The sequence below is a fragment of the Sturnira hondurensis genome, unplaced genomic scaffold, assembly GCF_014824575.4.
Source record: "Sturnira hondurensis isolate 20B ecotype Veracruz unplaced genomic scaffold, ASM1482457v3 Scaffold0014854, whole genome shotgun sequence".
NCBI classification, from domain to species: domain Eukaryota; kingdom Metazoa; phylum Chordata; class Mammalia; order Chiroptera; family Phyllostomidae; genus Sturnira; species Sturnira hondurensis.
In genome coordinates this window covers 4,254,578-4,281,744 of record NW_028087485.1, presented here as the reverse complement: position 1 = coordinate 4,281,744, position 27,167 = coordinate 4,254,578, and the positions used below count along the sequence as shown (strand labels likewise).

Here is a 27,167-nt window from a genome sequence, read left to right as displayed (position 1 = left end):
TACGTTGGTTCCTGTGCCTTTTGATGTCATTATTCTTTCAGTTATCTTTTAGAGAGATTAAAATTGAAAAAGATCTTTAATATTTACCCATGTGTTTACCTCTTCAAGTACTTTTCATTCTTTGTGTAGATATGAATTTCTATCTGATATTTTCCTTTTGTCCAAAAAACTTCCTTTAATATATATTGTTGTGCAGGTGGTCTCATAATGAATTCTGTAGCCTTTTGTTTGTCTGAAAGCCTTTATTTTGGTTGGATTTCTGAGAGTTATTTTCCTGGTATTAAATTCCAGTTTGATAGCTTTTCTTTTCAATATTTTAAAGATATATCTCCTATTTTGGTTTGTTTTGGCTTCCCTAGTTTCTGACAAGAGTTTTGTTATCTTTATTTCTGTGTTTGTAAAGTCTTTTTTTCTCTGTATATTCTTAGTATTTTTTTCTTTGTGCCTGGTGCTTGGTTTCCAGAAGTTTGTTTACGAAGTACCTGTATTTGGTTTTCTTTATGTTTCTTCTGTTTGGAGTTTGTGAGCTTCTTGGATCTGTGGGTTTATGGTTTTCATCACAGGTAGAAAGATTTTGGCCCTGAATGGTGTGACTCAGTTGATTTGGTGTTATCCAGCAAAGTGAAAGGTCTCTGGTTCGATTCCTGGTCAGGGCCCATGTCTGGGTTGCAGGCTCAGTCCCCAGTTGGGGTGTGTACCTCCTTATCCATGTCTCTCTCCCTTTGTTTCTTCCTCCCTTCACCTCGCTCTAAAAATAAATAAATACAATTTGTTTTAAAAAGGTGAAAAGATTTTGTACTTTATTTCTTAAGATTTCCCCCTTTTTGCCCAGCCCCTTCATTGTTTTTCTGTCCTCTCTCTGAATCTCTACATATATGTATATTGTATGTTGTATATTATATTCTTTTAGGTCATTAATGTTCTATTTATTTTTGTTGTGTATTTTAGATTGTTTCTACTGAAGTTTTTTTATTGCTACATATTTTTTCAGTGTCTAAATCTATTGTTAATCCCATGCAATGAAATTTAAATTTTAGGTAATATACATTTAACCTGCATATATTGCATTTGGGTTTTTTTGTTTGTTTGTTTTATTTTTGTTTTCTTGAACATATGGAGCTTTTTCAATGTCTTCTACTTCCGTCATCTCTTTTATCTCTGTATACGGTAGCTTATGGAATGACTCTTCTTCTGGCTGTGGGTTATATTTTCCTGTTTCTTTGCATGCTTGATAATTTTAAATAGGGTGTCCATCATTATAGTTCTTACATTTTGGGGTCTTAGATTTTGTTGTATTCTTTCAAATAGTGCTGAACTTCTTTCTGACCTAACGTTAAGTTGCTTGGAGTCAGTTTGATCCTCTTGTGGCTGGCTTTTCAGCTTTGTTATGGTGGTTTCAGAGTAGCCTGTAGTCTAGGTCTAACTTAGCCACACCACTAAAGTGGTGTCTGTCAGAGGAATCTCCTTGATGGCATTGTATATTATGAGGTCTTTTCTTTCTGCCTGGTAGGAACTCAGAGTCTTCCTAGCCCATGTGACTGCTAGGAATTTTATGGACTTGTTTTTGCTGGTTCTTTGCTTAATCTTTGGTGATTTCTTTTTACATATATGCAGATCAGTACTTAGGCAAAGACTGAAAGGAATTTTTCTGCAGATTGCACAGATCTATTTGTATGTCTCTTCTCTCGAATTCTGCTTAAAATATTCTGACACTTGTCCCTTTGTAAACTCACATCTTTTACCATTACTCGGTAAGACTATTGGCCTTTGTTTGATATTTGTTCCCTGCTTTTTTAATGGCCTGGATCATGCCAGACAATTATGTGGGACAATTATAATGCTCATATAGTTTCTTTCCTTCATATCCAGGATCACAACCATGTGTGGCTGTTTTCTCCTCTACCATTTTCTTATATACAGCAGTCTGCTCCTTATCTGCAGTTTCAGTGTCCTGGTTTCAGTTATGTGCAGTTAGAAAATATTAAATGGAATATTCCAGAAGTAAATAATTTATAAGTTTTAAACTGCACACTTTTCTGAGTAGTGTGGTGAAATTTCATACCTTCCTACGTTGTCCCAGCCAGGACGTGAAAACATTCCTTTTCCCAGTGTATTATACTCCCTGCCCCTTCGTCACTTAGTAGCCTTCTTGGTTGTCAGATGGGCTGTCATAGTATTATAGAGCTGCCTTTAGGTACCCTCATTTTACGTAATAATGGCCCCAAACTTCAAGACAGTGATGCTGGCAACTTGGATATGCCAAAGCGAAGCTGTGAAGTGTTTCCTATAAGTAAACAGTGAGTATAACATATTAAGATATTTTGAGAAATGCCATATTTATATAACGGTTACTACAGTGTATTATAATTATTCTATTTTACTATGTTATTGTTGTTAATTTTTTACTGTGCCTAACTTATAAATTAAACTTTATCATACCTATGTATGCACATGAAAAAAGTATATATAGGGTTCTATACAATCTGGTTTCAGGCATCCTCTGAGGGTCTTGGAACATACCCCTTGCAGATTATTAGGAGGGACAACAGTACTTTATTCATTTACTAGTTGTTTTATGGCAAGAAGTAAAAGTCAATCTAGAAACTTTTTTTCCATATTTGTTTATTTTTAGAGAGAGGGGAAAGGGGGCAGAAAGAAAGGGAAAGAAATATTGCTGTGAGAAAGAAACATTGATCAGTTGCCTCCTGCATGCACTCTGACCAGACAGAACCCACAACCCAGGCATGTGTCCTGATAAGAATTGAACCAGTGACCTTTCGCTTTGTGGGTGATGCCCAACCAACTGAGCCACGCTGGTCAGAGCAATCTAGAAACTCTTGATTGTATAGTATAAACAGATGATACTGTAATGACTAGGGATTTTGTTATTGACCTCTAAAAAAAGTGTGAGATGTGCCCTGGCCAGGTGGCATGGCTGGTTGGAACATCACCCCATATACCAGAAGGCTGTGGGTTTCATCCTTGGTGAGGGCACGTACCTAGGTTGTGGGTTCGATCCCCAGTCAGTTGGGGCATGTATGGGAAGCAACTGTTTGGTGTTTTGCTCTCACATTGGTGCTTCTCTCTCTCTCTCTCTCTTTCTCTCTCTCTCTAATCAATTAAAAAAATACCCACGGGTGAGGATTAAATAAATAAACAAATAAATAAAAAGTGTTAAATTTTATTCTGGTAAGTAGCTAAATTACTGTTGAGTTACTTTTGATCCTGTAGAGGCTTGGACTTAGCTCTTAGGGTTGTTCTATTTGGTTATGTCCTTAAACTCAGGGCAAATTCTAGTCTTGAGATGTGGTCTTTACTCCTGAGCTGTGGTCATTTTAGGACTTTGTTACCCTATCCTTCTAGCTTGGCAGGACCAAAATTCTAAAATCTTACCCACAACTCATGGCTGCTGTCAAATTTTCTGCTTGGCTTTTTTAACCTTCTAGATGATGTTTTCCATCTGGGCCCCTTTCAGTTTTTTCTCCTCTAGGTGTATTTTTGGAGCCAGTCAAGAATTTGAGGGATTTTAATGTACAGATTTTGAGACTTCATTCTTTGTAGTTTCCTCCTTTTGGGGGTTTCCAATCTTGAATTCTAATTACTGTCATAACTCTGGACTTTGTCCTCTGGCTTCTCAGGCTAATAGGATGCTGGCTTTCTACTTGAGATTTATTTTCCACAGACAAATTTATAAAAAAATAATCATGGTAGAAGTCTTACAGATGTGGATCTCATCCAGTGTGATTCCTGTGTTAGGTATCTGCTGTTGTGTAACAAATTACTGTAAAAAAAAACCTCTTAAAATAATGTTCATTTTCAGTTTCTGTGGTTCATTCTTGGGTGTAGCTCAACTGGATCTTCTGATTCAGGGTTTCTCACAAGGTCTCTAATCAAGGTGGCAGCCTGGGCTGGGATGTCATCTGAAGACTTGTCTCAGAAAGGATCTATATCCAGACTCATTTGGTGGTTGTCAGGATTCAGATCTTAGCAGGTTGTTGGACTAAGGGCTTCAATTTCTTACTGGCTGTTGGCTGGAGACTATGCTCAGTACTTTGCCATATTGGTCCTTCCCAACATGGCAGCTTGCTTCTTAAAAGTTTAGCTAGCAAGTGACCTACTCACAGATGTAGTGTCTCATCACCTTTGCAATATTCCATTCATTAGAAGGAAGTCAGTCACTGAGTTCAGATTACTCTGAAAGGAAAGGGTAATTATACAATGTGTACACTTATATATATGAGGCAGAATCATTGGGGCCATCTCAGAAGTCTGCCTATCAGAGTTCTTTTTTGACAAGACTTGAATTCTCTTCAGTTTCTACCTGCTTTTGTTCTCTCTGCATGCTTTTATAGTGTGTTTTTTAAAAATAGTTTATCCAGGCCTCCACCATTACCATTAGCTAGAAGCCCGGTACTTGACTCTTTGCAGATACTAACCCGAATTCCCTCTTTAGAACAAAAATGTACTATCAAGATCATGTTTTCTTCACACCTGTATGGGGGTTTTCCCCCCCTAATTAACCATTAGATGTTTTACCTGGATGTGTCACTGGTGTATCGAGTTCAGTGTGATTAAAATATAACTTCTCACTAAAAACTCTTCTTTTCAGATTCCATTTGTCTTTCTACTTGCATCATTTCTCTGTCAACCAGGTGCAAGATCTTAGAATCAGAGGTTTTTTTTTCTTTTGTTCTAGTTGTAGTCAAGGTGTGGCCTACTCACCAGACAAATGTGGAACCACCAATTTTTTGTTACCAGTTTGCCACAAGAACAAAAAATAGAAGTTTGTATTTTACAGAATATTGGGATATTCTCAACGAATTGGGAAAAAACAGAACCACAAAACTGAGCCTTCTTTATACATAATTTAAGAATCATTGTTCTGTTGCATTCCAATTGCTTTTCCACCTCTCCTGATAGCTACTGTAAGTGGGTGTGTTCATCCCACTGCTTTTGATTTTTCTGTAGTCCTTCATATTATTTCATGTGGGCTAACTGCAGTCGCTTGCTATCAGATTGTGCTTTCTAACTCTACCTTCTCCAATCCACCCATTCAAATCTATGAGAGAGTAGTCTTTTCAGAGCGGTATTCTAATTATCATGCTTTGTTGAAACCCTTTAAATTGTGCTTTCTTACCTGATCGAAAAGGTCCAGTTTCCTTAGTTTGATATTTAAGACCGTAGGCCTCTTTGCTTCCCTTCCCTTTTCCCTCTCCTGCCCTGTGGTTCCGTTCAAATACACTCACAGTTTCTCCTCTCAATAACTTGTTCCCAGCTTCCCTTTCCTTCTTAATTTTGTTTACAGCAATTACTACTTCTTGTCCCTTTATTTCCTTATTTTCTGATTTCCCACTCCCTGCACACAGGAATGTGAGCTCCATGAGAATAGACTTTGTTTTCTTAACTGCTTAATCTCCAGAAGGTACACAGTCTGTTTTTCTTGAACGAGTAAGTGAATGAAATGATCATCTTAGGGAATTTTGACCGCTGATGACCTTGAAGATCCAAAAGAATGGTGCTTTAATGGTGAAATTTCATAAGCAGAGCCCTCTCCAACCTCCCTCAAATTACATATAGTCTATTTCTAATTTTAAGTTTTATAAGAATAACTAGTGTATTGTAGTCTCTGTATCTTTAGTGCCTGGTAAAGAGACCATGCATGTAAGAGTTTTTGCTGAATTAATGCTCAGTTTATCTTCTGTTATTGGGACATTAGTATATTCCAATGTTTGTATGATGTTCCTCTGTTACTAGTTTTGTTAGTTATTTAATAAAATATTCGTTAAGCTTCTATACTGAACAAGCCATATGTGAAATATTTTTAGTATACTAAAAGTCAAAGATTATTGTAAAATAATGTGGGAAAGTACCAAATAATCTTCATGAATTTGGTATTTAAGAATTTTAATTACTTGAAGTCTCCAGAAGGAGGAAAAGCACTTTTTCCACCTGAAGTTGCCCTTCTGTTGTTTCACGAATGTTAGTTTTATATTCCAATTATCTAACTTCTTGATATCAGGGGCCACGTACCCCACTGCTTTTTGCATGTGGAATATTGCCTTTCTCTATAACAAAATGAAAATGACTGTAATATTTTAGTGTCACCTGGGAGACTATATCGCTTGTTGAAAATAGTAGGAAGATTTCCAACATGAGTCCAGTCAGCGTTGTCACTTTTGAGAAGTGATGTGTCCATCTTGCTTCGTAGCTTGATGTAGGGTACTGTCATGCTTTAAAAGCCTTGGATAGAGATTGCAGTCTTTGCATTCTCTAAAGCCTGGACAAAAGGAAAGTAAAGTTTTCAAAATGGAATTGGTTTAGACTTTAGAGAACATCCACAGAGAAAAATACACAGTATTTTACTAATGTATGCTGACTACTCTGCATCTAATACAAAATTTAAAAATACCTTTTTTCTGTTTGTTTGCCGTGGTTGGATTAAGCCAGACCCAGAAGTAGGGACTGAGGTCCAAGACTATATTCTTTTTTCTTTCTTTTTAAAAAAAATACTTTATTGATATGTCATAAATGTTCAAGATTATTTGCAAGCTGTGTAATCAGTATCCAAGTTAAAAAAAAATAGAACATTAAGACCACCCAGGAGAACCTTTTTAAGTCACTGTCCCCATCAAGGGTAACCTAGTATCCTGACTTCTACCAACACACATTAATTTTCCTTGTTTTAATATAAATGGAATTGAGAGGTTTTCTTAGGCTCTGCTGAGAAAGAAATGCCAATCAGCCATAAAATAGGCAATAAAGAGGTTTATTGGGGTTTGTGCACCCGGGTGAGGTTCCCCGGTCTGCAGAGTGGGGCCAGAGAAGTCACGCCCAAGCAGGGAATGTAGTGGGGTTTTATTTTTGTTGGCTCCACGAGGGAGCTGGGGATTGGTGCCCTCTGAACAAAGCAGCGATATAGCATTGGTGGTCTCTTCCTTGGGCTCAGGTTACTGTGAGGATGTCCGTCTTGGCAAAGTCCAGCTGGAGCTTCCTCCTATCCCCTCCCACCCTAACAGGAATCATATATTTGTGTGTTTTTGTGTCCAACTTCTTCCACTTGGCGTTATTCATTGTATTGGTATATGTAGTCAGAGATTCTTCATTCTCACAGAATAATATTTTATAGTGTGAATATGTCACAATTTATCCATTCTGTTTGATAGTTCCAAACTTGGGGCTAATAAAAATAGTGCTACTTTGTTATTGTAATATAAGACTTTAGTTAAGCATAAGGACTCATTTCTTTTGAATACATACCTAGCAAAGGAATTGTGGAGCCCATGATTTTTTTTTTTTTTTTTTGCCTTCTGTTTTCTTCATATTATTTTTTTTCTGGGAATATCTTTGTAGTTCCTGATTATCTTTTAAAGTCTATCTTTTACCAGTCAACCTAGTTAGAATCACACTTCTCTATTTACTCATCTCTTTGTGTATATGTATATACCTTCTATTTTATGTTTATAATGTTCTACTTTTTATTATATTTTAAAGTTGATATTACTTTACTAAGAATGGATTCTAAGTTTTTTTGGTTTTGGTGTCAAACATTGACACATTATTATTGCTTTTCTCTAAAGCTACCTTATATCCTGTAACACTGTACTTTAAAAGTACAACCACCGTCACTAAATACCTATTAGAATGGCTAAAATCCAAAACATTGACAATACCAAATGCTGGTGCAAACTCTTTTGTTACTGGTGGGACTGGAAATTAATACAGCCACTTAGAAATACAGTTGGCAATTTCTTTTTTTTAAAATATATTTTATTGATTATACCATTACAGTTGTTCTATTCCCCCCCCTTCATTCCCCTCCCCCCGCACACTCCCCCCCATTCTCCCCCCTTAGTTTATAACCACGTGTCTCAAGTTCTTTAGATTCTATATTTCCCCCACTATTCTTGCCCTCCCCCCTATCTATTTTCTACCTACTGTCTATGCTATTTTCTGTACCTTCTCCCCCCTTCTCCTCCTCCCACTCCCCTGTTGCTAACCCTCCAATGTGTTCTTCATTTCTATGGTTCCGCTCCTGATCTAGCTGTCCTCTTGGTTTGCTTTTGTTTTAGGTGTGGTTGTTAATAACTGTGAGTTTGCTGTCCTTTCACTGTTCATATTTTTTATCTTCTTTTTCTTATATAAGTCCCTTTAACATTTCAATAGAATAAGGGCTTGATGATGATGAACTCCTTGAATTTGACCTTATCTGAGAAGCACTTTATCTGTCCTTCCATTCTAAATGAAAGCTTTGCTGGATAAAGCAATCTTGGCTGTAGGTCTTTGGGTTTCATGACTTGGAATACTTCTTTGCAGCCCCTTCTTGCCTGTAAGGTGTCTTTTGAGAAATCCGCTGACAGTCTGATGGGTACTCCTTTGTAGGTGACTGTCCCCTTATCTCTTGCTGCTTCTAGGATTCTCTCCTTCATTTTAGTCTTGGCTAATGTAATGATGATGTGCCTCGGTGTGTTCCTTCTTGGGTCCAACTTCTTTGGGACTCTCTGAGCTTCCTGGATTTCCTGGAAGTCTATTTCCTTAGCCAGACTGGGGAAGTTCTCCTTTATTATTTGTTCAAATAAGCTTTCCACTCATGGCTGTTTCTTTCCCCCTTCTGGTACCCCTATAATCTGGATGGAGGTTCCTAAGCCTCTCCTCATTTTTTTGAATTCTCATTTCTTCATTCCTTTCTGGTCGGATGTTTTGTTCTTCCTTCTGGTCCATTCCATTGATTTGAGTCCCAGTTTCCTTTCCATCGCTATTGGATTCCTGAACATCTCCCTTCATTTCAATTAGTTTAGCCTTCATATGTTCCTCTAATTTATGGCTATAATCAACCAGTTCTGTGAGCATCCTGATAAACAGTGTCTTGAATTGTGCTTCTGAGAGGCTGGCAATTTCTTGGTCGCTGAGAGTTATTGGCTCTGGGACTTTGAGTTCTTCTTGCGTCATCTTTTGGGCTGTTCGTGCCTGTTCTGTAGCAGAATCGGAGCCCTAAGGTGTTCACTAGCGCAGGGCAACTCAGTCCCTGGGTTGTGATGCTGTATGTGGGGGCGGGGTCAACGAGGAGCAATGGCGTCTCGTCTGCCACCTGCTGCCTGCCGCCACAGCCCTCACTGGTGCTGCAGCTGCTGCTGTCACTGGGCCCACGCGTTTCGTCCCACTGCACTTGAGTGTGCCACCGCCATCAGCCCTGGCCCCCTGGGGCCTGCGTGGTCCGTCTCACTGTGCGCAAATGTGCGACCGCGGTCAGTCTGCCCCGCACCCCGACTGGTTCCAGGCTGCCTGTGCGCCTAGGTCGGGGGACCTGTCCTGCCGACCCTGCTTGTTTCTGGCTCCGCCCCTCTTACCGTACCCGTTGAACGGTTAGTTGTAGTCGGACTTCTATATAATTCAATTTTCTGTTCTTTGGCTTTGTCTTTGTCTTTGTTTTTCCAAACCTTTGTTGTGTTGGAACTTGGTTGTGGGAGAAGGCACAGTGTTTCCACCTATGCCTCCATCTTGGCGGAAGTCCACAGTTGGCAATTTCTTACAAAGCTAAACATAGTCTTACTATACAATCCATCAATCATGGTCCTAGTTATCTACTCAAAAGAGTTAAAGGCTTATGTTCATATAAATAATGTATATACAAAATGTTTTTAGCTGTTTTATTTATAATTACTAAGCATTGGAAGCAACCAAGATGTCCTTCAATAAGTTAATGGATAAACAAATGTGATACCCATACAATGGAGCATTGTTCAATGATAAAAAGAAGTCAACTATCAAGCCACAGAAAGACATGAAGGAACCTCAAATGCACATTGCTAAATGAAAGCAGCCAATTTGAAAAAGCTATGTGCTATATGATTCCAACTGTATAACATTCTAGAAAAGGAAAAAGGAAAAAGATCATTAGTTTCCAGGGGCTCTGGGGGAGAGAAAGAGGGATAAATAAGTGAAGCACAGGAACTTTTTAGGGGAGTGACACTAGTCTATATGATAGTATAATGATGGATACATGCTAATAATTCACTTATTAAAGCCCATAGGCCTGGACAACACAAAGGATGAATACTAATGTAAAACACGGACTTTTAGTTAGTAATATTAATGTATCAGTGTTTATCAACTGTAACAAATGTACCGTATAGTGCAAGATGTTAAGAATAAGGGAAACTGTGGGGAAAGGGGTGTATGAGAACTCTACTTTCTGTGCAGTTTTTCTGTAAACATAAAACTCCAAAAACAGTAATAATAATTTTTAAAAAACCACTCTTACCTTCACCACTCCTCAAGTCACAGCTGAAGGTCTATACCTTCGTCTATAAGACCCTCAGTGGATTTGACTTCTGGCTACGTCATCTCCTGCCACTTTCTTCCTTATTCATTATTCCAGCCACATTCACCCTCTTTTGTGTTTCGAACTACTCTCCTGCCTCAGAGGCTTTGTGCTTCTACTCACTCTACCTGGAACACCCTCCCCATAGATAGCCATTGCTTCATCCCTCTCCCATTATTCAGGTCTGTTCTCAAGTGCTGCTTTGTCAGGGTCACTTTTCTTGTTTATTATCAATACTTCTTATTTCTTCTTTCCTCATTGCACTCTTACTCTTAGCCTGCATTATTTTCTTTTATAGCTCTTAATGCTTCCTCACCTTAATCATCTATTAATTGGTATATTTTTCCTTATTAAAATAATTTTTATGAAGACAGGAGTTTTGTCTCTTTCTTACTGTAGTATTCTCAGTCCCTAGAATAGTGTCTAGCACATGGTAGATGTTTAAAAACATTTGCAGAATGGATAAATGAATGAAGTCAGTGTTCTCTCCATTGGCAAATCTATGTGGGGAGTCAAATTTAAAGTCAAAAGATTGTTTAGTAAATATGGAACATACATGAGTCATAAGATGCATATTAGTGGCTGATATCAGTATACTGTCATCAGTATGATAGATAGCATGCTGCATTCATTTTCCCTGAAAGATACATCTGCTCCACAAATAGGAAACTTGTGTTTATGGGTCAGAGAGTGTTCTTCCATGGAGTGTAGGAGAGACTGGTAGTGTTAACTATTCAGTCTCCTTCTTTCCCCTTTGAAATAAAAAAATGTACAAAAAAATAAAAAATCACAAAATGCAAATGTATAAAATAGAATATAAAGACCACATTTAAACCCAGTCAATGACAAGTCACTGTTAATATCTTGTTTATTATCCATCAGAACCATCATAGGTAGACTTTTGTTTTTTATGTTATTCAGATATGTGGTGAAACAAATGTTTAAAGGTATAAAATTGGACAGAGTATAGAAATAGTAAATAGTGTGAATGTATCCCATGAACTGTTTAAAGATTTTATATCCTGTCCCTTGCAAATTGTAACATAGGCTTCTTTCCTGGCACAGTATTGTCTAGTGCAGAATTTATTGTATTTTCAGAATTTTCAAATGTTTCTGATTATTTGATTCAAAAAAAGAGCTGGGGCAGTTACGAGTGTTACTCTAAAGAGAGAGAGCTTTTTTTAAATAGCCTGTTTTTTTATTGTATGTTTTTTCATTACCATTTATCATCATTACCTCCACTCACTGCCCTCACCCCTCCCATCACTAAACTGTTGTCCAGGTCCATGAGTTCTTTTCCTTTTTTGCTCTATCCTGCCTCCCCCCCAATTTACCCCCTACCCCGGAGATCTTAAATTCTTTGTATTTTTCAAAACCACACTAAAAATGTTTTGTTAATTGCATTATGAAGGAAATTCTGGATTCGTTTGGAGAATATTTTAGATTTTCATGGAACATTTTTATAAAGATAAAACTTCCCTGAAGTTTATTAGGTCTTCTTTTATTGGATAGAAGAAAATTGAAAGTTCTTAGGAGAAAATGTTCTTCATGAATCTTTTAAAATTTATGCATGGATTTTAGGGGAAATCTAAAATAGTTTTCAAATATAACTCACAATGTATATAACTTAGTTGTGAGTTTATTATGTTTCATGCATTAACAGACCAAATTTACCTAGTATTTTTGTGTGCTGATGCTGATAAAAATTTAAATCACAGTTTCTGAGTTTTAGCATTTTCAAAATTTTTAGGAATTTCTAGATTGTGAGAAAGAAGTATTGGTGTTATTAGATGACACTCTTCTTATGTGTTGGTTTAAAAATCTTAATGATTTTAGAGAGAGGAGAAGGGAGGGAAAAAGAGAGGGAGAGAAACATTGATTGGTTGCCTCCTGTAAGTGACCTGACTGGGGACCAAATCTGCAACCTAGGCATGTGCCCTGACTGGGGATCAAACCTGCTATACCATTTTGGTTTGCAGGGTGAAAACCAACCAACCAACTGAGCCACACCAGCCAGGGCAAGTCAAAAGGAATTTAATGTAGTTTGGGTATAGGTGATTATATTTTGCTTTTAAAAAACACAGTTTTATTTTTTTAGTTTTAGTATTAGATAGTCTTAATGTAAGTTGCTGTCCTTAGATGTTGCTAACTAATTTGTTTCTGTGTTCAGAAGTGCCAAACTGGCATCCTGAATAGTGAAAAAGCCTACAGATATGTTTGGTAACAGTGTTTTGTTCTCTTTTAACCTATGAATTACAGGGTTCACCAAAAAGTTTAATTTTCCCCATATGATTGCTGTAGCAGTGATTAGTTGTCTTTAACTTCATTTGAAATGATTTTGTTAGATTGTGTTGTGACAACTGTCATGACAGCATGCATTTAAAAAACATCAAAATTGGTGAATTTTTGTGTAAACATTTTAATATTGAAGATGGAAGAAAATAAAGCAACATTTTTGGCATACTTTATTATTTTAAGGAGGGTAAAAATGCAACTGAAATGCAAAAAAACAGATTTGTGCTGTGTGTGGAGAAGGTGCTGTGACTGATTGAATGCATCAGAAGTGGTTTGTGAAGTTTCTTGGTACTATTGACATTCTGGCCCAGCAATTCTCTGCTGTGAGATTGTCTTGTGCTTTGGAAGATGTTTAGCAGCATCCCTGGCCTCTACCCACTAGAAGCCAATAGTGGGAGATAGCTGACATACCCAAAATACCCAAATCAATAAAGTTATTGGTGAAAATGAAAAATGTGTCTTTTATGCAAAAAACTAAAAGGACTTTTTGGCTAACCCAGTATGATTTGCATATATTTTCCCCCCTTCTGTGAGTTGCTCTTCAATCTCTTGATGGTGTCATTTGATACACATAAGTTTTTAATTTTGATGAAATTCAGTTTTTCTATTTTCTCTTTTTTGCCTAGTTTATTTGTGGCTTGATAATGTATGCAACACCCATTTTCAGAGTTCTATGCATTTTATTTGCTCATCTTTTTTCAGTCTTTACCTTAAAAAAAATTGTGAGCCAACAAATATACCTGTTATAAATTATAAAAGTATTTCAAGACAGAATAACATTAAGAATAACCTGGATTGTCAATACAGCCCTTTCAGCTGGAATGAAAATGAGAAATATTCCTTTTTTCTACCCTTTTGGAGTACTATTAAATTGAGAAACAGTTTCAGTTTACTTACTTATATAATATCAGAAGATATGTCTATTTGAGAGCCTATATATTTTGAAATAGAAAGTGACTCTGAAATTGATTCAAAGCTAATATTTTATTGAATTTTGTTAAATAATTAGTCAGCTCTTGGAATATACAAATGTAAATGTTTGTGGTTGAATCGGTTTCTTATGTATATACAAAATATTGAATGGTAATCATTTACAGTCAACATTTTAATTTTATCTCATGTCATTTTTTCCTTTTTTTTGAGGTGTAATTGAGATAGAGCATGTTTGTTTCAGGTGTAGAACATATTTCAGTATTTGTAAGATGCCATTTTCAAATAACAGTTCTAGATTTTGTGTTTGACTTTAGCTTTTTCAGAAAGAAAGTATAATTATGATACAAAAAATTTTTTTTCTTTTGGTGTTATGTAATATATTTTTTAAAAATTATTAATTTTTTACATTGGTTAATTCACAGGTGAATTATGTAACCTCATTACGCTGGATGTAGCTCACAATCAACTTGAACACCTTCCAAAGGAGATTGGAAACTGCACACAGATAACCAACCTTGACTTGCAGCACAATGAACTGCTAGACCTCCCAGATACTATAGGTATGGTATGAGGGGAGAAAGAAGATATTGATGACTCATTTATAGCTATTTGCACATTAAAAGACTATTTTTTAATCCATTTTGATAGTAAAGATTAAAATTCAACATTGTCAAAGTAGTAAAACTTCTAAAAGATAATATCTTAAGATCACTATTTCCATTTCCTGGCAAAGAAAATAATTTGATTTGGGGAAATGAGCTAAATTGGATTATAAAGAAGATAGATAGATATTAAGATATTAAGTCATATGTATATATTCTACTATATAGCTCTGTGCTTAAATTGCAGAACAGGTGCATTTCTATTTTTGCTGATTTCAGAATGTTATGTGCTATCATGTAGGGTGTGGTTCCTTCTTTCCTAAAGTAGACTACACTGAAAAATAAAACCATTACTGTTTAGTTTTTAAAACAGAGCCAGTATAGTTTAAAGTGTGTTCATCTATAATACTGAAGGACTGTACAAAATGTCTTGAGGTTCAAAATGTGTTTTAAAGACTTAGCCAAACTGCAAAATGTTGAATTGCACTTACTGTGATATGTTCTGTATTTAAAGTCTTGTTAATTTTTCTGAATGCCTACAAATTTATGTGAATAGCAAAGGGAATTTTGAAAAATTTGGACATTTTTTAGTTACTGATATACAATAAGGATACTGTGGTTTTGTTTTTTTCCAGAAAAATTATACCTGTACTTAATTTATGTAATTTTAGTAATGTATATTCATGAAGTTCTATTACTAAGTCATGAGACTTATGATGATACCTTTCTCCAGAAGGATTTTTGTTTCCATTTTTCAGTACCTAAGGGACCGTTTAATTCATTTGTGTTCTAAGGCGTGAGATTTTTCTGATCCTCAAGGTGATTCAGAGGCAGGCTGCAGACTAATTTTTGGGCTATTTTACTTCCAGTTCACCTTTAGTCCTGAGGTGCAACCAGGTAGGGTCCCAGTGGGTATTGATTACTGTGTTTTGACTCTTGACAGGAGCATGTCCTAGCCTTTCAGTTGCGTCTTCCAGTTAGGGAAGCACTTGCAGGATAAAATCACCTTTTTGCTTGTTTCTGGGTTCCCAGTAGTTTCTGTCCTGGAAGTTAGTATTAATTTGTTAGCTCTCTGATTTTTGTTTTAGAAGTATTTTTTTTTCCCAATGGTAGGGTTTGCTTAAAATAGCAAACCACCTAGTCTACCATTACTTGAAACAAAAGCAATTTTAAGGAAGTTTTAATAAGTTATAATAAACTGTCTTAGGCTATATGACAACTATTTATTTACATAAAAGCAATACGAGGCTTCTTTAGGATATAATAGCTAGTCATTAGATCCCGTATCTTCCTGATTCTTGCTCTAGAGCTCTTTAAATCACATTACTATTTGTAATGGTGAAAAACTAGGTATTGTAATTAACTAGTTGTAATTGATTAAATTTATGTCTGAAAGACAAGATGGTCTACAACACAAAATGAATTTTTCTGTTAGTATTCACAGTAAGTATTTTACCAAATTTGCTATGTAAATAAAAGAATCAGGTTTCTGGTTTACTAAGGACTGAACACAATTATTTCTTGTTTTTCTCTCTTTAAAGTCTATTGAAATGACCAAGATGTCAAAGAGAATTGACCCTAGAAGAAAAAGAGCATAGAAAAGATATATATTGCATCTATAAAATGTGATTCAGATTCTTGGAAAAGAATATACTTCTTAGAATACCTTTGCCAAATGAAATTTAATGAAAATGCTGTGTAATATGCACACATCTAAAGGCCAAAAGAGTAATGTATAAGATAAGTGGAAGAAGTCCCCTAGAATCTAGAACAAAAAGAAAAATACAAAATAAGTGAAAAAAGTCATGGCAGACAGGAGTAGAAGTTGTAGAAAGAGAACAAAGGTAATATAATAAAGAAACAAAATAAAATCTTACAGTATTACCCTGAACTTTATTTAAAAAAACCCAGAGAATAAGATTAAAATTGCTTACCAAAAGAAATAATGGGAAAAGATACATTCTAGTAGACTTCTTAAAAATTGAATTTACTTGTTTTGAATGAACAATACATTCACATATGTTATAAAATCTCTGTGTAGTTTTAATTTCAGGGTAATAGGAGCTACATATAGTAAACTGGGAAGTGTTCCCTTTTCTTCAGATTTTGGAACAATTTGTTTAAAATAGGCATTAATTTCATCCTTAATATTCGATAAAATTCATCAGTGAAGTCCCCGGGTTCAAGATTCTTCTTTGTAGAAATGTTTTTATTTGTTTATTTTTTCAGTTGCGTTTTTACCTTTTTTTTTTAAGAAAGATTTTATTTATTTACTTTCAGAGAGTGGGGAAAGGGGAGAAAGAGGGATAGAAACATCAATGTGTGGTTGCTTCTTGTACACCCCATACTGGGGGCCTGGCCTGCAACCTAGGCATGTGCTGTGACTGGGAATCGAACTGATGACCCTTTGGTTCACAGGCCCATGCCCAATCCACTGAGCTACACCAGTCAGGGCACATTTTTACCTTTTTTTAAAGTATTTTTTATTGATTATGCTGTTACAGTTTTCCAAATCCCCACCCCCACCCCACTATCCCCTCTCCATCTGCCTCTCCAACCCTCCAGCATTCTCTCCGCCCCTTAGTTCATGTCCATGGGTTGTACATATAAGTTCTTTGAGTCCTCTGTTTCCTATGCCATTTTTGACCTCTCTCCATCTATATTATGCCTACTAGTTATGCTGCTTCTTCCCTGTACCTTTTCCCCCTATTCCTCCCTTCCTGCTCCTCACTGAAATCCCTCTGTGTGATGTACAGTTTCTCTGATTCTGCTCCTGTTCTGGTTGTTTGGGTAGTTTTTGTTTTAATTGTTTTTCTTTTCTTTTAGGTTCATTTGTTGATAGTTGTGAGTTTGTTGTCATTTTACCGTTCATGTTTTTTATCTTTTTCTTAGGTAAGTCCCTTTTAACATTTCGTGTAATGATGGCTTGGTGATAATGAACTCCTTTTAAGTTGACCTTATCTGGGAAGCACTTTATCTGTCCTTTCATTTTAAATGAAAGCTTTTGCGGGATGGAGTAATCTTGGATGTAGGCTCTTGCCTTTCGTGACTTCAAATACTTCTTTCCAGCTCCTAGCCAGCAAGGTTTCTTTTGAGAAATCAGATGATAGTCTAATGGGAACTCCTTTGTAGGTAAGTAACTCTTTCCTTTCCCCTTGCTTCTTTTAGGATTCTCTCTTTGTCTTTAATCTTGGGCAACTTAATAATGATGTGTCTTGCTGTGTTCTTCTTTGGGTCCAACTTCTTTGGGACTCTCTGGGTTTCCTGGAAGTCTGTTTCCTTCACCAGATTGGGGAAGTTTTCCTTTTTTATCTGTTCAAATAAGTTTTCAATTTCTTGTTCTTCTTCTGGCACCCCTATAATTCGGCTGTCGGAACATTTGAGGTTGTCCCAGAGATTCCTCAGCTTCTATTCATTGTTGTGGATTCTTGTTTCTTCATTCTGATACAGTTGGATGTTTATTTATTCCTTTTGTTCCAAATTGTTGCTTTGAGTCCTGGTTTCCTTCCTGTCACTGTTGGTTCCCTGAATATTCTGCTTTATTTTATTTTGGGTATCTTTCATTTTTCAACCAAGCTCAATCAGTTCTGTAAGCATTTTGATTACCAGGGCTTTAAATTCTCCATCTGATAGGTTGGTCATTTCTTCCTGGCTTAGTTCTCTTCTGAGGTTATGCTCAGTTCTTTCATTTGGGCCATATTTCTTTGTCTTGGCGCAGCTGATAGGTTGTAAGAGGGTGGGAGGGGCCTTAGGTATTCACCCAGCCAGAGCAACCCTCTTTGTTGTATTGCGGTGCTGCCTGTGGGAAGGGGCCAGAGGGGGAACAGTGCTGCTTGCCTGCTCTTTTCCAGTGCACTTTTCAAAGAACTCTGGAGTGAGACTGGGAGAAATTCCCAGGCTGGCAGCCCCAGTCATAGCCCACAGTCAGCTCTGAGTCTCAGTTTTCCCCTTAAGTCAGCCCCTCCAGGGAAGCCCCACCCCTACATTCACCAGGGCAGGCAGTTTTTCTGAGTAGCCCATGTGGTCTGCACCTTACGGGTCTGGTTGCTGTGGTTGATTTTTTTCTTTAATTCCTTGGTTGTAGGAGTTCCATGCAGTTTGATTTTTTGGTGCTTTTGGTGGTTTATTGATTTTAGATTGGTGGTTACCCTTTTGGTTGTGTGAGGAAGCGAAGGGTTTCTACCTATGCAACCATCGTGGCTGGAACTCCTGTAGAAATGTTTTTTAAAACAATTTTAATTTCTTTAATAGATATAAGACTTTTTTGGTTATAACTTTTTTCCTTGAGCAAACTTGATTATTTGTGTCTTTATGTATAGTAATTAAATAGATATAATGTATTAATTTAATTTAACTTGTCACATTTAATATGTATAGATTGTTTATAATAATCCCATATTATTTTAATATCTATAGAATCTGTAGTAATGCCTCTTCTCTCATTCCTGATATTGATAACTTAATATATTCTCTTCTTTCCCCTAATCAGTTAGAAGTATATCAGTTTTATCAGTTCTATCAATTGTATTGAGTGTCTCAAAGTGTTATTGTCTCTTGTTTCTCTGATTCTTTTTCATTTTTTCACTGATTCCCACTTTGACCTTAATTATTTTCTTTCATTGGCTTGGCTTGCATTAACATCTATTCTTTTTCTAGTCTCTTATGGGGGAAGCTTGAGGTCATTGATTTAAGACCTTTCTGCTCATATAGGCGTGTAGTGTTACAAACTTTCCCCTATGTACTGCTTTAACAGCATCCCACACATGAGGTGGTTGGTTTTCCTTTTCGTTGTGTTCAAAATCTTTCTGATTTACTTTTCTGTTTCTTTTGTGATCTGTGGTTTACTTAGAAGTGTATTATTGCCCTGGCTTGGTGGCTCAAGTTGGTTAGGGCATCATCCCATATGCCAAGGTTGTAGGTTTGATGCCTGGTCAAGGCACATGTAAAAATCATCCAATGAATGCATAAATAAGTGGAACAACAAATTGATGTTTCTCTCTCTCTCTTTTTTAAGACAGTACAGACAAACAAAAAAGAAGTGTGCTATTTAGTTCCCAGTATCCCACAGTTTTCCAAAGGGTCTTTCGGTTCTGATTTCTGATTTAATTTCATTATTGTTGAAAACATACATTATGTGACTTTAATCATTTAAATTTATTGAGACTTAGTTTATGGCATAGTATATTGTCTATCTTGATTAGTATGCTATGTGCAACTGAATGTGCATTCTGCTTTTCTTGAATAGAGTGACATAGATGATGCAATTGGTGAATTAAGTTTTCTACCTGGCCTTTTGTCTCTTTTTCTCCTAATTTTTGTTAGTTACATTGCCAGGACATGTCATATTTTGCTCATTAATTTCTGCTTTTGTTTTAGTCTTAATGTTCATCAACAGTTCTGTGGCCATAGTTGCCTCATTCATTGACTAAAGTCAGTCTTTTTCAGAAATGGTTCATGAAAAGTAGTTTACTAGTTCTTGTATGTTTATAACCTTTATACCTGAAGAACAGTGTGGATGGGTATAAAAATCTTTGGGTCCAATTTCTTTTCCTTGAGCATCTTAGTAGAGCTAAGAGGTAGTTTTGTCTTCTATAATATAATGTGCAAGAGTATGAGGCCAGTCCAATTTTTTCTCTTTATAAGTGATTTAACTGTTTTGCCCCACCACCCAAAGGATTATTTCTTTATTTCTGAAGTTCAAGAACTCTAATATATTTCTCAGTGTTGCTCTTTCAAGTTCCATTTCCCTGAGAAATTCTGAGCAAATTCAACATACAGGTTTAATTTTTATTTCAGTATAGTTTTCTTGAATTACATATTGATATATTTAGTTTGTATTGCATGTTTTTGTTTGTTTTGTTATATTTTGTTTAATTGTTGTTCAAGTACAGTTTTCTGTCTTTTACTCCCATCCCAGCCCATCCCCCAGTGCTCCCCCCCATTTTCACCCCTCCCCCCCTTAGTTTTTGTCCATGTGTCCTTTATACTTGTTCCTGTAAACCCTTCCCCTTTTCCCCTGAAATTCCCTCCCCTTTCCCCTTTGGTCACTCTCAGCCTGTTCTCTATTTCAGTGTCTTTAGTTATATTTTGCTTGCTTGTTTGTTTTGTTGTTTGGGTTTTTGTTAAAGGTGAGATCATATGGTATTTGTCTTTCACCGCCTGGCTTATTTCACTTAGCATCATACTCTCCAGTTCCATCCATGCTGTTGCAAAGGGTAGGAGCTTTTTCTTTCTGTTGCATAGAATTCCATTGTGTTAATATACCATAGTTTTTTGATCATTCATTTACTGATGGGCACCTAGGTTGCTTCCAGCTCTTGGCTATTGTAAATTGTGCTGCTATGAACATTGGGGTGCATAGGTTCTTTTAGGTTGGTGTTTCAGGGTTCTTAGGATATACTCCTAGCAGTGGAATTGCTGGGTCAAAAGGCAGATCCATTTTTAGTTTTCTGAGAAATTTCCATACTGTTTTCCATAGTGGCTGTACCAGTTGGCAATCCCGCCAACAGTGCACTAGGGTCCCCAATTCTCCACAGCCTCTCCAACACTTCTTGTTTGTTGCTTTATGATGGCCATTCTGACCAGTGTAAAGTGGTATCTCATTGTGGTTTTAATTTGCATCTCTCTGATAGCTAGCGATATTAAGCATCTTTTCATGTGTCTCTGGATCCTCTGTATGTCCTCCTTGCAGAAGTGTCTGTTCAAGTCCTTTGCCTACATTTTAATTGGTTTGCTTGTCTCCTTAGAGTGGAGTCGTGGAAGTTCTTTGTATATTTTGGAGATTAAACCCTTGCCTGAGGTATCATTGGCAAATATGTTTTCCCATACAGTTGGTTCTCTTTTTATTTTAATACCATTTTCTTTAGCCACACAGAAGCTTTTTATTTTGACGAGATCCCATTTGTTTATTCTTTCCTTTATATTTCTTCCTCTGGGGGACATACCAGTAAAAATGTTGCTGCGTGAAATATCTGAGATTTTCCTGCCAGTGTTCTCCTCTAGGACACTTTAATGGTGTCGCGGCTTATATTTAAGTCTTTTATCTACCTTGAATTTATTTTGGTGTATGGTGTAAGGTGGTGCTCGAGTTTCTTTTTTTTTGCATGTAGCTGTCCAGGTCTCCCAACACCATTTGTTGAAGAGATTGTTTTTACTCTATTTTGTCTTGCTGCCCCCTTTGTCGAATATTAATTGACTGTAGAGACTTGGGTTTATTTCTGGGCTCTCTGTTCTGTTCCATTGGTCTATGTGCCTGTTTTTATGCCAGTACCAGGCTGTTTTGATTACAGTGGCCTTGTAATACAGTTTGAGATCAGGTATTGTGATCCCTCCTACTTTGTTCTTCTTTCTCAAAATTGTGGCTGTTACTGGTGGTTGTTTATGATTCCATATAAGTTTTTGAAGTGTTTGTTTTATGTCTGTGAAATATGCCATTGATACTTTAAAAGGTATTGCATTGAATCTGTAAATTGCTTTGAGTAGTATGGATATTTTGATGATGTTAATTCTTCTAATCCATGAACACGGTATATGTTTCCATTTGTTTGTGTCTTTCTTGATTTCTTTCTTCGGTGTTGTGTACTTTCTGCATACAGGTCTTTTACCTTCTTGGTTAAGTTTATTACTATGTATTTTATTTTTCTTTTTGCTATATCGAATGGGATTTTTTCTTGATTTCTGCTTCTGCTGCTTTATTGTTGGTATACAAAAATGCCTTTGATTTCTGGATATTGACTTTGTATCCCGCTGTTTTGCCAAATTCATTTATTAGGTCAAGCAGTTTTTGGGTAGAGTCTATAGGATTTTCCATGTACACTATCATGTCATCTGCAAACAGTGACAGTTTTGTTTCCTCCTTTCCAATTTGGGTGCCTTTCATTTCCTTTTCTTGTCTGATCGCTGAGGCTAAAACTTCCAATACCATATTGAATAGAAGTGGTGAAAGTGGACAACCTTGTCTTGTTCCTGACCTTAGTGGAAAAGATTTTAGTTTTTGCCCATTGAGTATGATGTTGTCTGTAGGTCTCTCATATATGGCCTTTATTATGTTGAGGAATGCTCCCTCTACTCCCACTTTGCTGAGTGTTTTTATATGGGTGCTGTACCTTATCAAAAGCTTTTTCCACATCTGTTGATATGATCATTTGTTTTTCGTCTTTTCTTTTGTTTATGTGATGTATTACATTTACTGATTTGGGAATATTGAACCATCCTTGCATACCTGAGATGAATTCCACTTGGTCATGGTGTATGATCTTTTCGATGTATTGTTGGATGCGATTTGCCAATATTTTGTTGAGGATTTTAGCGTCTATGTTCATCAGTGATATTGGCCTGAAGTTTTCTTTCTTTGTTGTGTCTCTATCTGGTTTTGGAATTAGGATGATGCTGGCTTCATAAAAAGAGTTGGGCAGTTTTCCCTCCTTTTGGATTTTTTGGAATAGTCTGTGAAGAATCGGGGTTAGCTCTTCCTTAAATGCTTTGTAGAGTTCTCTTGTGAAACCATCTGGTCCAGGGCTTTTGTGTGCTGGGAGGTTTTTGATTACTGCTTCAATTTTGTCAGCTGTTAATTGGTCTATTCAGGCTTTCTACTTCTTCTTCATTGAGTTTTGGAAGATTATATTTTTCTAGAAATTTGTCCATTTCACCTAGGTTTTCAAATTTCTTGGCATATAGTTCATAGTAATTTCTTACAATCCTTTGTATTTCGGTGGTGTCAGTTGTAATCTCTCCTCTTTCATTTGTGATTGTGTTTATTAGGGTCCTCTCTCTGTTTTTCTGGATGAGCCCGCTTAAAGGCTTGTTGACTTTGTTTTTCTTTTCAGAAAACCAGCTCCTGGAGTCATTGATCCTTAGAATTGTGCTTTTAGTCTCTATGTCATTTAATTCTGCTCTGATCTTGGTTATTTCCTTCCTTCTACTTGCTCCGGACTGTCTTTGTTGTTGTTCCTCCAGTTCTTGAAGGTGTAGGGTTCTGTCTTTTTTAGGTAGGCCTGTATTGCTATGAACTTCCCTCTCAGGACTGCCTTCGCTGTTCCTCATAAGTTTTGGGTTGTTGTGAGTTCATTTTCATGTGTTTCCAGGAACTTTTTGATTTCTTCCCTAATTTCATTCTTGACCCATTCGTTGTTTAATAGCATGCTATTCAATTGCCACGATTTTGAGTGTTTTGGGTTTTTTCCCTTGGGGTTGGTTTCTAGTTTCAGACCCTTGTGGTCAGAGAAAAAGCTTGGTATGATTTCAATGAATTTCTTGAGGCTTGTTTTGTGTCCTACCATGAGGTCTATCTTTAAAAGTGTTCCATGTGCATTTGAAAAGAATGTGTATTTAGCTTCTTTGGAATGAAGAGCTCTATATATCAGTTAAGTCCACTTCATCTAGGGCGTTGTTCAATGGCACAATATCTTTGTTGATATTTTGTTTGGAAGATCTATTTTTGGCAGTGGGTGTTAAAAATCACCCACTATATTTCTGTTGCTGTCAGTATATTTCTTGAAGTCCTCTAAGATTTTCTTTATATATTTGGGTGCTCCTAAGTTGGTTGCATATATATTTACAATGTTTATGTCTTCTTGGTGGATTCTTCCCTTGAGTATTATGAAGTGACCTTCTGCGTCTCTATGGCCTGTTTTTTGAAGTCTATTTTGTCTGATATGAGTATTGCTACCCGGCTTTTTTTCTTCTGTTTGCTTGGAAATTTTGTTTCCAGCCCTTCACTTTTAGTCTGTATAGGTCTTTTGACCTGAGGTGGGTCTCTTGTAGGCAGCGTTATTTATGGGTCATGCTTTCTTATCCATTCAGCTATTTTGTGTCTCTTGATTGGAGCATTTAATCCATTTACATTTAAGGTTATTATTGATAGGTATGTATTCCTTGCCATTTTTGTACCTGTGTTCTTCTCTGTCTTTCTCTTTTCCTTCCTCTCCTTAGAGCAGTCCCTTTACTATCTCTTGCAGATCTGATTTGGTGGAGGTGTATTCTTTTAGACTTCTTTTGTCTTGGAAGCTCTTTATTTGGCCTTCTGTCTTGATTGAGAGCCTTGCTGGGTAAAGTAGCCTTGGTTGCAGGCCTCTGGTTCTCATTACTTGGAATATTTCTTGCCATTCTCTTCTTGCTTGGAGCGTTTTCGTTGAGAAGTTAGCAGCTAACTTTACTGGGGCTCCCTGGTATGTTACTTCTTGTTTCTCCCTTGCTGCCTTTAAGATTCTCTCTTTGTCTTGGAATTTTGCCATTTTAATTATGATGTGTCTTGAAGTGGGCCTGTTTGGGTTCCTCTTGATTGGATGTATTGTATGTTCTTATATTGAGATATATGTCTGTAAGTTTGTTTATATTGAGCAATCAACTAAATTGAAATTAATAAAGGAGAAAAGAATCTTATGCAGTCTTACCGTGATCACTTTTCAGTGCAGTGTTACATAAAAGCACATTTTCAAAGCAACTTCTTTTATAAAATTAAAGTCTTGCCCAGTATTAGAAAGAAAAATAAAGATTGTTTACTGCAAATCAGACAGTGGAACCAAAATTAAAGATGCTTGAAATATTATAGTTTTCTTCTTATCCTTCTCATTGTGCCTAATGACTGTGTATTTCTTAGGATATTGTAGATGCTACTTTGTTCTCTGAGAGTATCAGGCAAGTTCTAGCCTAAGGGCCTTTGTGCTTTTTGATTGCTCTGCTTAGAACTCTTTTCTCCTAAATGTTCACATAACTTCCTCTACTCTTTCAGCAGACCAAATGGGTGTATAGGGCATGATCATCTATCAGCTCTTCTCTTACTCTCAAATAGTCTAACAAATTTTATTATTTAATATTTTATAAGGGTTTTAATTCCTATCTTTTTAAATAACAATCAAAGGAGGATACAATTAAAGTGCTAAAATGAGTAGTCCTGGCAAACAGAGAAAGCATGGACAGTAGTGGATGATAAAATGTTCCAGTTAGTAGGACAAGGGTCCTTTGGATTCACTTCCTCTGGCAATTGTGGTGTCTCCAGGTGTCCGTCTTTCTCTTGGTTTTTAAAATTTTGCATTTCTGTGTTCCCTCAGAAGTAATTCTTCTTCTGGATTTTAAGTGTATTTATTAGAATGGAAACATTTTACTTCACTATTAGTCTTTTGTAGTTAAGATGTTATATCGGAATAATACAAGTACCTCACTTCTGGCACATTCTACATGGTCAGATTACAAGTGTGTGTTGGAAATCCATGAACTGAAACATTTAACAGTAAGAAAAATTTTAGTATTTCATTTTTTGTATTCTTTGATAGTTGTCAGCATATAGAATATTGCTGTTATTCCAAGTATAATGGCAAAATGAACAAGTAATGTTTACTGAAATTTTTTATATCATAGTCATTTATCACGTACTTATTAAAATAATTACTTTACCTTTCTCCATCGCGCTCATTCCCAGTACTTTGATTGTATAGCAGAAGGGTGAGATTTGGTGAAAATTTGAATATTTGGGCTTTGGTCTGTTACAAATCTCAACACTCTTAATAGACCTCTGAGATTTTCCTCTCATTCACTGGAGAAGCACAATTCACGTAAAACAGTGGCACACTAATTAGAATATAGTTTTCCTGACACTTTTCCTCTTTTTCTTAGTCTTCTTCTTAAAAAAGCGTAACTTAAATGAAAAACAAGCGAAAAGCCATCACCTACCCTAAGGAGTCGGTGCTAGTCCTGCAGCAGCTGCCCTCTCTTTTCTCTGGACTCACAGTTGAAAATCAGATCTAACTACCACCTTGCAGTGACTTTCCCGAAGTTCACTTGTCTTTCCCTACCTTTTCTTTTCTAAAAACATAGACTGAGATGTTTTGCCTCTTTATTGAACACAAACATTCTTAGAGTAGTTGTCTTTCCCTGGAGGCCATCACTGCCCTTTACTTCCATGCTGAACAGTCCCAGATAGGGTAGCTGACAGCTCATCGAATGAATGGGGATTGGGCAGCTAGATGCAGGTAAGTGACAGAGTGCTTAAGAACACATTTATAGTTTCTCTGATTTAATTAGTCTGCCCTGTGGAAGAATAAAAAGTATCTTTTCTTTCCTGTAAATGTTTTATAATTCAAGAATCAGTTATGAACTAAAGAAAATACTAAGCTTCGTTGCAAGTCTTTCGATTTCAAACTATGGACCTGATGATCCTAAAGCCTTCTGAGATCTTTGGTGTTTTTATGAAATTGAGGGTGGGGAGGGTTATATCTGAAGTAGGAAAAAATATTTTACTTTCTATGTCTTTTCAAAATGAGATAAAGAGAGAAATAGGCAACTAGACCTTGCTGTTCAAGGCTGGAGCACAGAACAATTCACAGAGGTCTTTTTATTGCACTGGGTTCTGAAGAAATGTTAGAGTAATTATGGTTTTATCAACAAATAGAGTTTTAGTAGTTAGGTTTTAGGTAATTACAGTGCAGCTTACATACAGCAACTCTTGCTAGTTTTCTTTCTGGTAGTGGCATTATTTTAGGTTTCAGGCATTTACAGACTTTGGATTGCTTGCTTTTCAGTGTGCTTTCAGTTTTTTAGTTTAATGTTGAAAAAATTATGCCTTTGATATTATTTCATTTTTAGAATTTTATGTGTTTTTCACTCAGTTTTCACTACTTTGTTAAAATAAGTTTAAGGCTAATTAAGTTAGTCTTACTTGAAAGTTATACTGAATTAACCTAAAGATGCTGGTTATATTTGCTGAAATTGAAAGCATCTAATTTTAATTTATAGTCATTTGATGTTGCCATATTTTAAAAATCTTACAGCATTAGAAAGCAAGCTGTCAAATTGGAGCACAGAACAATTTACAGTCAAAGTTAAACACTTAAAAGCTAAATGCCAGTGATTGTCAATGATGAGCCTACATTTATATACAGAATCACAGCAACGCTGATTTTACTTAGTTGCAGTGGCTCAACATTAAAGCAGGCTCTGGCTTGATTTCTAGGTTGCAGTTTAGCTTGTGGTTAAAGCCGCTCATTGAGAGAGGTTAGAGGTTGAAACCACTGCAGGAATGAATC

The 27,167-nt window shown here is 36.4% G+C and overlaps 1 protein-coding gene across 2 annotated transcripts in view; it reads left to right on the top strand.

The window, feature by feature from the left end:
• The window catches only part of SHOC2 (SHOC2 leucine rich repeat scaffold protein), a 91,259-nt gene that overhangs the window by 37,433 nt on the left and 26,659 nt on the right, over positions 1-27,167 (top strand). For both annotated transcript variants that reach the window (XM_037063950.1, XM_037063951.1), the window contains exon 3: positions 13,969-14,106. In XM_037063950.1, coding sequence (XP_036919845.1) covers positions 13,969-14,106 — 138 coding nt within the window. The remainder of the gene's footprint in view (positions 1-13,968; positions 14,107-27,167) is intronic.